The 15,110-nt window shown below is 35.8% G+C and overlaps 1 protein-coding gene across 3 annotated transcripts in view; it reads left to right on the top strand.

Moving 5' to 3' along the window:
• DACH2 (dachshund family transcription factor 2) overlaps positions 1 to 15,110 on the top strand; it is an 817,737-nt gene that overhangs the window by 534,162 nt on the left and 268,465 nt on the right. For all 3 annotated transcript variants that reach the window (XM_081563841.1, XM_081563840.1, XM_081563842.1), the window contains one exon: positions 10,586 to 10,717. In XM_081563841.1, coding sequence (XP_081419967.1) covers positions 10,586 to 10,717 — 132 coding nt within the window. The remainder of the gene's footprint in view (positions 1 to 10,585; positions 10,718 to 15,110) is intronic.

The following is a 15,110-nucleotide window of genomic DNA, read 5'->3' as shown; positions in this document are numbered from 1 at the left end:
TTTCTTGTATTGTTGGATGAGGGTATATCCTATGACCAGTGCGTTCTCTTGACAAGACTCTGTTAGCCTTTGCCCTACTTGATTTTGTACTCCAAGGCCAAACTTGCCTGTTACTCCAGGCATTTCTTGACTTCCTACTTTTACATTCCAGTCCCCTATGATGAAGAGGACATCTTTTTTGGGTATTAGTTCTATAAGGTCTTCTAGGTCTTCATAAAACTTCATTCTCATTAAGCTTACCATTTCCTACTTGTGTGATATGAGCTGAAATTCTGGTTCCTAAGTAAAATTTAACTCAGCATTTCCTAAGTCAGCTTGCTCTTTTTATGTTCTATTTCAGGTCTGTTTTTTGAGAACTTGGTGTCTGGAACTAATTTGCTGTTTTAAATCCATCTCAGCCATATCCTGAGGTTAAAAATTTAATTGATCAGTTGAATGAGAGGAGAGATTTCTAATGAAATACCAAATAAACCATAACATCTTTTCCACTGCTTTTCAGGTGTTTGTGGTTTTCCCTGAAGATAAATATTCAAATGATGTACTGAAGATTCAACAAATAGGATTTAAGATTTTCTTTAAGTCTAAAGTCACTGTAATATGAACCGTGAGGCAATACATAATATGTATTAGAGGCTAGGTCTCTAAACCTGAAATAAATTTTAAGGAGGTATAAAAATACAAGTATGAGACTGTGTGTGATGAGGGGATCATATCCCTTTAGAGATTTTCATTAATTCATATTTGAACAACTTTAGTATTTAAATACATCTAGATCACATCAGGAAACTTGCTCCATATTTCCCCCTAAATAACTTATCTATGACATATCACTGTGAGACAGTTTCCTCATCTTCAAAATGAAGAGATTGAACCAGATAGCTCTTAAATGTCTTTGTAGTGCTAATATACCATGATTCTTTACCACCTTAATATTACTTTCTGAATTTACTGATCTTTTTCTGCAGTGACATACAGATAGTATTTTCTTGAACACATAAATTGAAATTGGAACTTACCATCTTTTTATGAAATAAAAAAAATATTAGGGGAATCTTGTTCATTAATTCTTAGTGTCATTGTATGAGATATACATTTACCTTATCTGTCTATAAGATATTTTGTCAACTTTTATTTTTCATATCATAAGAATCCATATATTGTACACAAAAATCCACTATTTATACTACCAATAATGAAACAACCAGTAATTCAATAATTATTATAGTTAAGATCCAGTTCTGAATTGGTAGTCAGGAGATCTGATATAAATTTTGGTAACTTTTACTGATATATTTTTAGTTTTGAGGCACTCAGCCCTGGCAGTTCTAGGCAGGATCCATTTGTTTAAACCATTGTCATCGTATTTTCTGTTCATAGTAACCCTTGGATGTTGGATAGGCCAATTTGAGCAATTGGAATTCAGCAACGATAATATGGCAAGAAAATCTCTAGGACTATCTAGAAAATGCACAAACGTGTACCATCATTTCGGAGATTAAAGCACTTTTCTTTCAGATCTTTTGCTTGCCATGATTCATAGACAGCCTAATGTGGAGGAAAGTTTGCTTTATTTTGCATTTTCCATGTATTGCAAAAAGTGCAGAGTGGCAAAATAAAAGCTCATTGATTCCACCAAACATAGACAGATGTTCCAGGCTGTACTTACTTCCCCTTATACCTTTGATAAAAATTCACTTGTCCCTTAGAATCTGTGTTTCTAATAATAGTAGCTATATTTTCTTTTTGCAACAATCAATACATGTGTTCGTTGATTTGCATTTGCAGGGGAGAATGGGTTTGACTGAATTCTAAAATACTGTTTTAAATTGGCAAGAACTTCTTTTCTTTTTGGCTCATGGCACCAGTGCACCAGTAGATGGTTAGGGATTTTGATAATATCTATAAATAATTTAGGGACTTTCCTGGTGGTTCAGTTTTTATGAATGTGGCTTGCAATGCAGGGGACGTGGATTGTGGATTTGTTCCCTGGTCTGGGAGCTAAGATTCCACCTGCTGAAGAGCAACTGAACTTGCACACCCCAACTACTGGGCCTGCACTCTAGAGCCTATGAGCCACAGCTACTGAAGCCCACAGGCTTTAGAGCCTGTGCTCCTCAACAAGAAATAGCTCTTGCTTGCTTCACCTAGAGAAAGCCTTGTGTGTAGCAACAAAGACCCAGTGCCACCAAAACTAAATAAATTAATTAATATAAAAATAAAAATAATGTAGTTGAATTCACTAGATATTTTGGAGAGGATTGGTGAAGTATGGATTGATCTATTTTTAGTACCTATTTCCTGATATATTTCTATGGTTTAGCCTGATACAGACTTCCTAGGATGAAACATTTCAAACCTGAGCATTCATATTATATCTTTGGGTTTTTTATTCCTACCTCTTTTTACTATTACATAGAGTTAAAAAATTGCCATATGTATATTATAGTAGGTAGTTGTTGATTATTTTAAATATAGCAGTATGTACATGTCAATCTCAAACTTCCAGTCTATCTCCTTGCCCCCACATTCCTCCCTGGTAATCATAAATCCATTCTCTAAGCCTGTGAGCTTGTTTCTGTTTTGTATCTTTCTCTTTTTAGATTTCACATGTAAGTGATATCATATAATATTTGTCTTTGTCTCCCTGACTTGCTTAGTATGATGGTCTCCAGATCCATTCATGTTGCTACAGATGGAATTGTTTCATTGTTTTTTATGGCTGAGTAATATTCTGTTATATTTATGTGTTACATATTCTTTATCCATTCATCTGTAGAAGGGCATATAGTTTACTTCCATATATTTGCTACTATAAACAGTGCTTCAGTGAATATTAAGAGTGCATGCATAATTTCAAATCAAGTTTTTCTCTGAATATATGCCTGAGATTGGGATTGCTGGATCATATGATAGTTCTATTTTTAGTTTTTTAAAGAACCTCCAGTTTTTTAAGGGGTTCTCCATAGTGACTATACCAATTTACATTCCCACAAACAGTATAGGAGAATTCTCTTTTCTCCACACCCTCTCCAGCATTTATTGTTTGTAAATTTTTTAATGATGTCCATTCTGACAGGTGTGAAGTGATATTTCATTGTGGTTTTGATTTTCATTCCTCTAATTAGCAATGTTGAATATCTTTTCATGTGCCTCTTGGCCATCTGTGTGTCTTCTTTGGAATAATGTTTATATTTAGTTCTTCTGCCAATTTTTTGATTAGGTTTTTTGTTTTATTGATATTGAGACACATGATCTGTTTTTAAATTTTGGAGATAAATCCATTTTTGCTTGCATCATTTGCAAATCTCTTCTCCCTTTTTGTGGGTGATCTTTTCATCTTGTTTATAGTTGCTTTTGCTGTGCAAAAGCTTTTTAATTTAATTAGGCCCCATTTGTTTATGTTTCTTCTTATTTCCATTACTCCGGGAGATGAGTCATAAAGGATATTGCTGTGATTTATATCAGAGAGTCTTCTTTCTATGTTTCCCTCTAAGAGTTTTATAGTATCCAATTTACATTTAGGTCTTTAATCCATTTTAAGCTTATTTTTTGTGAGTGATGTTAAAGAGTGTTCTATTTTCATTTTTCTTACATGTAGCTGTTCAGATTTCCCAGTACCATTTATTGGAGAGACTGTCTTTTCTCCACTGTATAGTCTTGCCTCCATTGTTGTACATTAATTGATCATAGATTTGTGGGTTCATTTCTGGGATTACTTTCTTGTTCCATTAATCTGTATTTCTGTTTTTGTGCCAATAGCATACCATTTTGATGACTGTGACTTTGTAGTATAGTCTGAAGTCAGGGAGCCTGATTCCTCCAGCTCTCTTTTTCTTTCTCAGGTTTGTGCTATTTGGGATCATTTGTATCTCCATAGATACTTTAAGATTTTTTGCTCTAGTTCTGTGAAAAATACCATTGGTAATTTGATGGGGATTGCATTGAATCTGTAGATTGCCTTAGGTAATGTAATCATTTTAAAAATATTGATTCTTCCAATCCAAGAATGGAGTATATTTTTTTCCATCTGTTTCTGTTGGTTTTGATTTCTTTCATCAGCATCATAGTTTTCAGAGAACAGGTCTTTTGTCTCCTTGAGCAGGTTTATTCCTAAACACTGTATTATTTTTGATGCAATGGAAGATGGGCTTGTTTCTTTAATTTCTCTTTGTGACTTTTCATTGTTAGTGTATAGAAATTCAACATATTTCTCCGTATTAATTTTGCCACTTAACCAAATTCATTGTTGAACACTAGTATTTTTCTGGTAGCATCTATAAGATTTTTTTTGTTATCTGCAAACAATGACAGTTTTACTTCTTCTCCAATTTGGAGTCCTTTTCTTTTGCTTCTCTGATTGTCTTAGCCAGAATGTTGAAAACCATACTGAATAATAATGGAGAGTGTAGATATCCTTGTCTTCTCTCTGACTGTAGAGGAAATTCTTTCAACTTTTTACCATGTTATCCGTAGTTTTGTCTTATATGGCCTTTACTATATTATGTTCCTTCTAAGCCAAATTTCTGGAGAGTTTTTTTTTTTAATCATAAATGGGTGCAGAATTTTGTCAAAGCTTTTTCTGCATCTATTGTGATGATCATATTGTTTTTATTCTTCAATGCAGTGTTTTACCCTAATTTGTGGATATTGAAAAATCCTTGCATTCACGGGATGATTCCAACTTGATCATGGTGGATAATCCCTTTAACATATTACTGAATTCAGATTGCTAGAATTTTGTTGAGGTTTTTCATGCCTACCTTCATCAGTGATATTGGCTTGTACTTTTCTTTTTGTGTATGCTATATTTGTCTAGTTTGGGTATTAGGGTGATGGTCACCTAATATACTGAGTTTGGGAGGGTTCTTTCCTCTGTAACTTTTTGGAATCATTTCAGAAATATAGGTGTTAACTCTTTACTAAATGTTTGATAGAAATCGTTTGTGAAGCCATCTGGTCCTTTAAATTTGTTTGTTGAGAGTGTTTAAATCATAGTTTCAATTTCAATACATGTGATTGCTGTGTTCATATTTTATGTTTCTACCTGTTTCAGTCTTGGGTGATTGTACCTTTCTAAGAATTTGTCCATTTCTTCCAATTTGACCATTTAATTGGTAAATAGCTGCTTGTAGTGGTATCTTATGATCATTTATATTACTGTGATGTCCATTGTAACATTTCCTTTCTCATTTCTAATTATATCGATTTGAGCCCTCACCTTTATTTTTTGCTTGATGAGTCTTACTAAAGGTTTGTTGTTGTTCAGCTGCTCAGTCATGTCTAACTCGTTACAAACCCATGGAATGCTGCACCCCAGGCTTCCTTGTCCCTCACTATCTCCTGAAGTTTGCTCAAACTCATGTCCATTCGGTTGACGATGCCATCCAACCATCTCATCTTCTATCACCGCCCTTCTCTTCCTGCCCTCAATCTTTTCCAGTATGAGGTCTTTTCCAGTGATTTGACTCTTCACATCAGGTGGCCAAAATATTGGCACTTCAGCTTCAGCATCAGTCCTCCCAATGAATATTAAGGATATATTTCCTTTAGGATTGACTGGTTTGATCTCCTTGCAGTCCAAAGGACTCTCAAGAGTCTTCTCCAGCACCACAGTTCAAAAGCATCAATTCTATGGCTCTCAGACTTCTTTATGGTCCAACTCTCACATCTGTATATGACTGCTGGAAAGATCATAGCTTTGACTATATGGACCTTTGTCAGCAAAGTGTTGTCTGTTTTTTTTAATATGCTGTCTAGGTTTGTCATAGTTTTCCATTAAAGGAGCAACAGTCTTTTAATTTCATGGCTGCAGTTATCACCCTCAGTGATTTTGCAGCCCAAGAAAATAAAGTATATCACTGTTTCCATTGTTTCCCCATCTATTTGTCATGAAGTGATGGGACCAGATGCCATGATCTTCGTTTTTTGAATGTTGAGTTTTAAGCCAGGTTTTTCACTCTCCTCTTTCACCTTCATCAAGAGGCTTTTTAGTTCCTCTTCATTTTGTGCAATTAAGTTGGTGTCATCTGCACATCTGAGGTTATTGATATTTCTCCCAGCAATCTCGATTCCAGCTTGTGATTCATCCAACTCGGCATTTTGCATGATTTACTCTGCATATAAGTTAAGTAAGCAGGGTGACAATATACAGGCTTGATGTACTCCTTTCTCAACTTTGAACCAGTTTGTTGTTCCATGTCCAGTTCTAACTGTTCCTTCTTGACCTGTATATAGGTTTCTCAGGAGGCAAGTAAGATGGTCTGGTATTCCCATCTCTTTAAGAATTCCCCACAGTTTGTTGTGATTCACATAGTCAAAGGCTTTAGCATAGTCAATGAAACAAAAGTAGATATTTTTGTGGAATTCACTTACTTTTTCTTTGAACAGTATGAAAAGCAAAAGTATATGCTAAAAGTTTGTCAGTTTTGTTTATCTTCTCAAAGAAACCATTTTTAGTTTCACTGATCTTTTCTATTGTGTTCTTTATTTATTTCTAATTATTTCTATTTATTTCTAGTTCATTTATTTCTGCTCTGATTTTTTAATTTCCTTCCTCGTGCTATCTTTGGGTTTTGTTAGTTTTTCTTTCTCTAGTTGCTTTAGGGGTAAGGTTAGGTTGTTTATTTGAGATTTTGTTGTTTCCTGAGGTAAGAGTGTATTTCTATAAACTTCCATCTTAGAACTGTTTTTGCATAGGTTTTGGAATGTTGTGTTTTTGTTTCATTGTCTCTAGTTATTTTTTTATTTCTTTAGTGATCAATTGGTTCTTGTGTACATTGTCATTTAGCCTCCACATGTTTGTGATTTTTAGAGTTTTTATTTTCTTGTAATTAATTGCTAATTTGATAGTGTTTTGGTCAGAAAAGATGCTTGATGTAATTTCAGTTTTCTTAAATTTACCAAGACTCATTTTGTGGCCCAGTATGTGGTCAATTTTGGAGAATGTTTGTTGAGCACATGAGAATAATATGTATTCTGCTGCTTTTGGTTGGAAAGCTCTATAAAAATCAGTTAAGTCTATCTGATCTAACGTGTCTTTCAAGGCCTGTTTTTCCTTGTTGATTTTCTGTCTGGATGTTCTGTCCATTGAAGTAAGTGGGATAAATCCCCCGGTATTACTGTGTTACTGTCAATTTCTCCCTTTATGGCTATTGATACTTGCCGTATATATTGAGATTTTCCTGTGTTGGGTGCATATATATTTGTAATATCTTATTTTTGGCTTGATCTCTTGATCATTATAAAGTGCCCCTTTTGTCTCTTGTAAAGGTTTTTATTTTAAAGTATTTCTCCTGATTTTAGTATTGCAATTTTAACTTTCTTTTGCTTTCTGTTTGCATGGATTATCTTTTCATACCCCCTCACTTTCTATTTGTATGTGTCCCTAGGTCTGAAGTAGGTCTCTTGTAGCAGCATATATACAAGTCTTGTTTTTGTATCCAGGTAGCCAATCTGTGTCTTTTGATTGGAGGATTTCATCTGTTTACGTTTAGGGTAATTATCTATATGAATAGTCTTATTGCCATCTTGTCAGTTGTTTTGGATTTGTTTTTATAAGTATATTTTCTTCCCTTCCTCTTTTGTTACTTTTCTCTTGTGATTTGATAATTAATTTTAGTGCTGTGTTTTGATTCCTTTGTGTGTGTGTGTGTGTGTGTGTGTGTGTATGTGTGCATGTATCTATCTATTGTTGATTTTCAGCTTGACATTAACATGAAGTTTAAATATGGCAGTCTATATATGAATAAGATTGTTTTAAGTTGCTGGTCTTTTAATTTCAAATGCATTTCCCATATCCTGCATTTGTGTTCTTCTCTTCTAACAATTGCTGGTTTTAATACCATATTTGTGTGTGGATGATTTCCTAACTTTACTATATGTTTGCCTTTACTGTTGAGCTTTTCCATTTGTAACTTTCTTGTTTCTAGTTGTGGCCTTTACTTTTTCCATTTATAGATGTCCCTTCAGCATTTGTTGCAAAGCTTGTCTGGTGGTACTGAATTCTTGTTTCTAGTTGTGTCCTTTTCCAATTAGAGAAGTCCCTTTAGCATTTGTTGTAAAGCTGGTCTGGTGGTGCTGAATTCACTTAACTTTGCTTGTCTGTGAAGATTTTGAATTTTACATTGAACTTGAATGAGTGGGGTAGAGTATTCTAGGCTGTAGTTTCTTCGCTTTCATCACTTTAAATATATCTTGCCACTCCTTTCTCGCTTGCAGAGTTCCTGCTGAGAAATCAACTGATAACTTTATGAGAATTCCCTTGTATATTATTCGTTGCTTTTTCCTGGTAGCTTTTTCATATTTTTCTTTGTCTTTAATTTTTGTCAGTTTGGTTACTACATGTCTCGGTATGTTCCTCCTTGGATTTATTCTACCTGAGACTCTGTGCTTCCTGGATTTGGGTGACTGTTTCCTTTCCCATGGTAGGGAAGTTTTTAGCTACTATCTCTTCAAATATTTTCTCAGATCCTTCCTTTTTCTCTTCTACTTCTGGAACACCTATAATGTGAATATTGATTCACATAATGGTCTTCCAGATGTTTCTTAGGCTGTTTCCATTTCTTTTTCTTTATTCTATTCTGTGGCAGTGATTTCTGCTAGTCTGTATTCCATATCCATTCTTCTACCAAAGTTATTCTGCTATTGATTCCTTCTAGTGTATTTTTCATTTCAGTTATTGTATTTTTCATGTTTGTTTGTTCTTTAGTTCTTCTAGATCTTTCTTAAACATTTATTGTGTCTTCTTGATCTTCACCTTTATTCTTTTTCTGAGATCCTGGATCGTCTTCACTGTCATTATTCTGAATTCTTTTTCTGAAGGTTGCCTACTTCACTTAGTTGTTCTAGTAGTTGTCACTTTATCTGGGAGATACTTCTTTGCCATTTTGCTTTGTCTAACTTTCTGTGATTGTTGTTTCTGTTCTGCAGGCTTGTAGGATTGTAGTTCTTCTTGCTTCTGCTATCTGTCCTCTGGTTGATGAGGCTATCTAAGAGGCTTGTGTATGCTTCCTGAAGGTAGAGATTGGTGGTGAATGGATCCAGTTCTTGTCCTTCTGGTGGGCAGGGCTGTATTCAGTAACACTTTTAGCCACTTTTCTATTGATGGGTGGAGCTATGTTCCCCACCCTTTTGGTTGTTTGGCCAGAGGCTTCCCAGCACTCGTGCCTACAGGCTCTTGGTGGTGCCAGTTGCAACCTCTGGGGTATCTCACGCCAGTGAGTGCCCCCTATAATTGTTGATGCAAGTGTCTTTGCCCCCACAGTGGTCCCCAGCCCTACCACCCCATGAAAGACCCTCCAATACCAGCCAATATGCCTGGCCCAGTTTCTTATGGGGTCACTGCTTTGTTTCCCTGGGTCCTGGTGCACATGGGTCCTTGTGTGTACCCTCCAAGAGTAGAGCCTCTTTCCCCCAGTCCTGTGTAATTCCTGCAGGCAAACACTGCTAGCCTTCAAAGCCAGATTCTCTGGGGTCTCCTCTGCCTGTTGCCAGATCCTCATGCTGGGAAGCCTGAAGTGGGTCTCAGAACCTTTACTTCAGTGGGAGAACTTTTGTGGTATAATGGTTTTCCACTTTGTGAATCTTCCACATAGCAGGTATGGGATTTGATTTTATCGTGATTGTGTCCCTCTTCCCATCTCGTTGCGGATTTTTCTTTGGATGTAGGGTATCATTTTGGTACATTTCAGTGTTTTTTTGTGAATAGTTGTTTAGCAGTTAACTGTGATTCTGGTGTTCTCATAAGAAGGGGTTAGAACATGTTCTTCCATTCTTCCATCTGTACACATTCTTTCTAAATTGGCAAATCTGATGTGTGAATGTAATATGCACATGTGTCTGTATTTATGGGTTCACAAGGGTATAGAAATGTGTGTGGTATTTGTGTGTAGAGATTTGTGTATGAATATAGGTGAGTTTACACAAGCATTGTAAAAATTTCTTTATATTAATAAAAAGTGTAAGTATATTGCAAGGGCTGGCACACTTTCTGCAGTGATCTGCCATGTTTTCATTTTTTTTTCTCTCAGCATATAAGAAGGAAGCCAGTAAAAGTATGATGACTACTTTAGTGTTTCCTCCCCTTTATTCTTTCTCCTAAGGTCACTTTAGAGGCTAAATAGCCCATTCTTCAGCAGAAGGGTAAACAAGGATATTCCCTAGAAAGTCATCCCCTCTACCATTTCAGAGTGCTTCTTCTGACAGTGTTGTCTTAGATGTGATTTTAGTGCATGGTGAGTTCTGTCTTAAACAACTGTCCAGAGCTCTTAATAGACACCAGAAGACATTAGCAAGAGTTTTGATATTTTCCCAAATTTTTCATGTTATGCTCATAGTTTTCTCTGTTTTGAATTGAGAATCTGACCCATATTTAATGCTTTTTTTTTTCAGATTTTCAACTTGTCCAGTGTAAGATGAAGTTATTCCAAGAGTAAAAAAAAATTAATTTTTGAAAGGATATTGTTCATAAATTAGACACGGGTTTCCTTTTGGCTTGTGCTGTGTGGCATAGGCCTGTTAAATGTATTCTGTTTTCAATTACATTAAGAAATGATCCCTGTTTTAAAAGGAATGGTTCTGGTTTTAGGTATAACAGCTGCAGCAATGGCTGAGGCAATGAAGCTGCAGAAGATGAAGCTTATAGCTATGAACACTCTTCAGGGAAAAGGAAGCCAGAATGGAACTGAATCAGAGCCTGACGATCTTAATTCTAATACAGGTGAGTGTCTTTAGGAATCCAAGGCAGGTGACTCTCATTGATTATTCTGGAATTGGAGAGAGGAGGACTGAGGGAAAGGAGAGAATAATATGTATACTTTGATTATAACCAGTTACTACAAAAGGAGGGGGCTTCGCTGGTGGTTCAGTGGTAAAGAACCCACTTGCCAATGAAGGAGATGTAAAAGACGTGAATTCGATCACTGGGTCAGGAAGATCTCCTGGAGGAGGGCACAGCAACCCACTCCAGTATTTTTGCCTGCAGAATCCCATGGACAGAGGAGCCTTGCAGACTGCAGTTCACAGTGTCACACAGAATCAGACACAACTGAAGCAATTTAGCACACACGCACACACAAAAGGAGGCTTAATCCTACCTCTAACTTGTACATTGAAATTAGAAAACTATTATAGATCAAAACCTCATTACAGGAAACATTTAATATCTCCATTGTTTTGTTGTGGTGGGGTTAAATTCTGTTTTTTTATAGTGCTAGCTATTGCATCTTTTGCTTACTAAAAGATACCTCCTTCAGTTTCAGCTCAGCCTTCTTCATTTTTTTTTTCTAAATTTAACACTGAAATGCAGCACTGAGAATCTACCTTTGTTTCGAGGTGCTGGGAGATGAGACATTATCAGTAGGGGCTAAAGAAATGTGGTAGAACGAGAAGAAAGCAAAGAAAAAAGATGGGGGATAAAGGAGATGAGAAAAATGCCCGTGAAGTGGAATGTCTTCTCCCTTCTCAGGAACTGATTTTTTTTCCTTTACCCTGTAATAATTGTACCTTGACTTTGATCGTAAGATCACCCTTGAGATCTCTTTGGGAAGTAGGTGGGATTATAACTATCTGTGTAACACAGATAAATGGATAAATAAATATACAAATAAATAAAGTGTACTTTTAATAGGGAATAATAAGGGGCAACCAATGATGGTCTTAGGAGCCACAAGCTTCCAATATGTTTTTGCAGTTAAATTCAATAAAATTAGATAGGCAAATAGGTAGCAGCATTTTCTCTCTTCTATTAGGCTCCTAAAATTTCAAGCATTTTGGGACTTTCTTTTGAAGGGAAAAGGAAAGAAGAATTAAAGAAATAAATTACTGAATCAAATCAACATAATAAACTCATCTAAAGTTGAAGTGTTCATGGAGAATTATGGAGTGAGAATTGGCCTTCAACAAGTGTTCACAATGGGGAATAAATGGAAACATGCTCAGTTTTATGCTGTGTAAGTTTGAAATGTACAAAGTGTTGATTTGATGCACTTATATATTACAATAAATTATCAACAATAGTGTTAACACCTCTTTTATGTCATAATTATCATTTCTGTTTTGGTAGTGAGAACTTTTAGGATCAATTCTCTTAGCAACTTTTAAGTATATAATACAGTATTGTTAATTCTAACCACAATGTTGTGCATTAGATCTCTCAAAATTATCCATCTTCCATCTCTCATGTTAACTAATTTATTTCTTACCAAATTCCTGGGAAAATGGAATTTTCAAAATTTCCATTTTGCAGATTGTGAAACAAAGGCACAGAGTGTTTCAGCTTTGCTGATAATCACAAAGCTAGTAAGTGGCAGAGCTCAGTTTCAACCATATATGGTTAAGTCCAAAGTATGTAACCTTTACACATTCTTCCTCCACTTCAATGTTGTTTTGTAAGAGGAATTTTATTGTATTTAACATTTGGAATAAAATTTTTAATTAATTTATTTATTTTACTTAGAGGCTAATTACTTTACAACATTGTAGTGGTTTTTGCAGTATATTGATATGAATCAGCCATGGGTGCACATGTGTCCCCCATCCTGAATCCCCCTCCCACCTCTCTCCCCATCACTTCCCTCAGGGACGTCCCAATACACTGGCCCTAAGTGCCCTGTCTCATGCATTGAACCTGGACTGGCGATCTATTTCACATATGGTAATATATATGTTTCAGTGGTAATCTTTCAAATCATCCCACCCTCATCTTCTCCCACAGAGTCCAAAACTCTGTTCTTTACATCTGTATCTCTTTTGCTATCTTACATATAGGGTCATCGTTACCATTGTTTCAATTCCATATATATGTGTTAATATACTGTATTGGTGTTTTTCTTTGTGACTTACTTCACTCTGCATAATAGATTTCAGTTTCATCCACCTCATTAGAATGGATTCTAATGAATTGTTTTTAACACTGAGTAATATTACATTGTGTATGTGTACCACAACTTTCTTATCCATTTGTTTGCTAATGGACATCCAGGTTGTTTCCATGTTCTATCTATTGTAAACAGTGCTGCGATGAACATTGGGGTACATGTGTCTCTTTCATTTCTGGTTTCCTTGGGGTGTATGCCCAGCAGTGGGATTGCTGGGTCATATGGCAGTTCTATTTCCAGTTTTTTAAGGAATCTCCACACTGTTCTCCATAGTGACTGTACTAGTTTGCATTCTCATCAACAGTGTAAGAGGATTCCCTTTTCTCCACACCCTCTCCAGCATTTATTGCTTGTAGACTTTTTAATAGCAGCCATGCTGACTGGGGAGAGATGTTACCTTATTGTGATTTTGGTTTGCATTTCTCTGATGATGAGTGACGTTGAGCATCTATTCATGTGTTTGTTAGCCATCTGTATGTCTTCTTTGGAGAAATGTCTGTTTAGTTCTTTCACTCATGTTTTGATTGGGTCGTTTATTTTTCTAGAATTGAGATGTAGGAGCTGCTTGTATATTTCTGAGATTAATTCTTTGTCAGTTGCTTCGTTTGTTGTTATTTTCTTCCATTCTGAAGGCTGTCTTTTAACCTTCCTTATAGTTTCCTTTGTTGTGCAAAAGCTTTTAAGTTTAATTAGATCACACTTTTTAATTTTTGCTTTTATTTCCATTACTCTGGGAGGTGGGTCATAGAGGATCTTGTTCTGATGTATGTCAGAGTGTTTTGCCTGTGTTTTCCTCTAGGAGTTTTATAGTTTCTAGTCTTACATTTAGATCTTTAATCCATTTTGAGTTTATTTTTGTGTATGGTGTTAGAAAATGTTCTAGTTTCATTCTTTTACAAGTGGTTGACCAGTTTTCCCAGCACAGATACAAAAACAAGACGCCTATATATGCTGTCTACAAGAGCTGCCAAGTCGCTTCAGTTGTGTCCGACTCTGCAACCCCATAGACGGCAGCCCACCAGGCTCCTCCGTCCCTGGGATTCTCCAGGCAAGAATACTGGAGTGGGTTGCCATTTCCTTCTCCAGTGCATGAAAGGGAAAAGTGAAAGTGAAGTCGCTCAGTCGTGTCTGACTCTTAGCGCCACCATGGACTGTAGCCTACCAGGCTCCTCCATCCATGGGATTTCCAGGCAAGAGTACTGGAGTGGGGTGCCATTGCCTTCTCCAGTCTACAAGAGACCTACCTCAAAACAAGGGACACATACAGACTGAAAGTGAAGAGCTGTAAAAAGATATTTCATGCAGATGGAGATGAAAAGAAAGCAGGAGTAGCAGTACTCATATCAGATAAAATAGACTTTGAAATAAAGGCTGTGAAAAGAAACAAAGAAGGACACTACATAATGATCAAAGGATCAATCCAAGAAAAGATACAAGGATTATAAATATATATGCACCCAGCATAGGAGCACTGCAGTATGTAACGCAAATGCTAACAAATATGAAAGGGGAAATTAACAGTACCACAATAATAATGGGAAACTTTAATACTCTCTCACAACTATGGATAGATCAACCAAACAGAAAATTAGAAAGGAAACACAAGCTTTAAAAGATAAAATGGACCGGTTAGACCTAATTGTATATCTATAGGACATTTCACCCCAAAACAGTGAATTTCACCTCTTTATCAAGTGCACAAGGAACGTTCTCCAGGATAGATCATATCCTGGGCCATAAATCTAGCCTTGGCAAATTCAAAAGAATTGAAATCATTTCAAGCATCTTTTCTGATTGCAAAGTGTTAAGACTAGATCTCAACTACAGGAAAAAAAACTTTTAAAAATACAAACTCATGGAGGCTAAACAAAGTGATTCTAAATAATTAACAAAACACAGAAGAAATAAAAAAAAAGAGATCAAAATATGCATAGAAACAAATGAAAATTAAAACACGACAACACAAAACCTGTGGAATTCAGTAACAGCAGTGCTAAGGGAGAGGTTCATAGCAATACAAGATTACCTCAAGAAACAAGAGAACAATCAAATAAAGAACCTAACTATATGCCTAAAGCAACTAGAAAAAGAAGAAATGAAGAACCCTAGGGTTAGTAGAAGGAAAGAAATTATAAAAATTGGGGCAGAAATAAATGAAAAAGAAACAAAGGAGACTATAGCAAAAATCAACAAAACTAAAAGCTGGTTCTTTGAGAAGATAAATAAAAGAGACAA

This window comes from Giraffa tippelskirchi, chromosome X, assembly GCF_054371585.1.
Source record: "Giraffa tippelskirchi isolate mGirTip1 chromosome X, T2T-mGirTip1v1.2.pri, whole genome shotgun sequence".
Taxonomy (NCBI): domain Eukaryota; kingdom Metazoa; phylum Chordata; class Mammalia; order Artiodactyla; family Giraffidae; genus Giraffa; species Giraffa tippelskirchi.
Note: the sequence above shows the minus strand (reverse complement) of the source record. Positions and strands in the feature narration are given on the sequence as shown.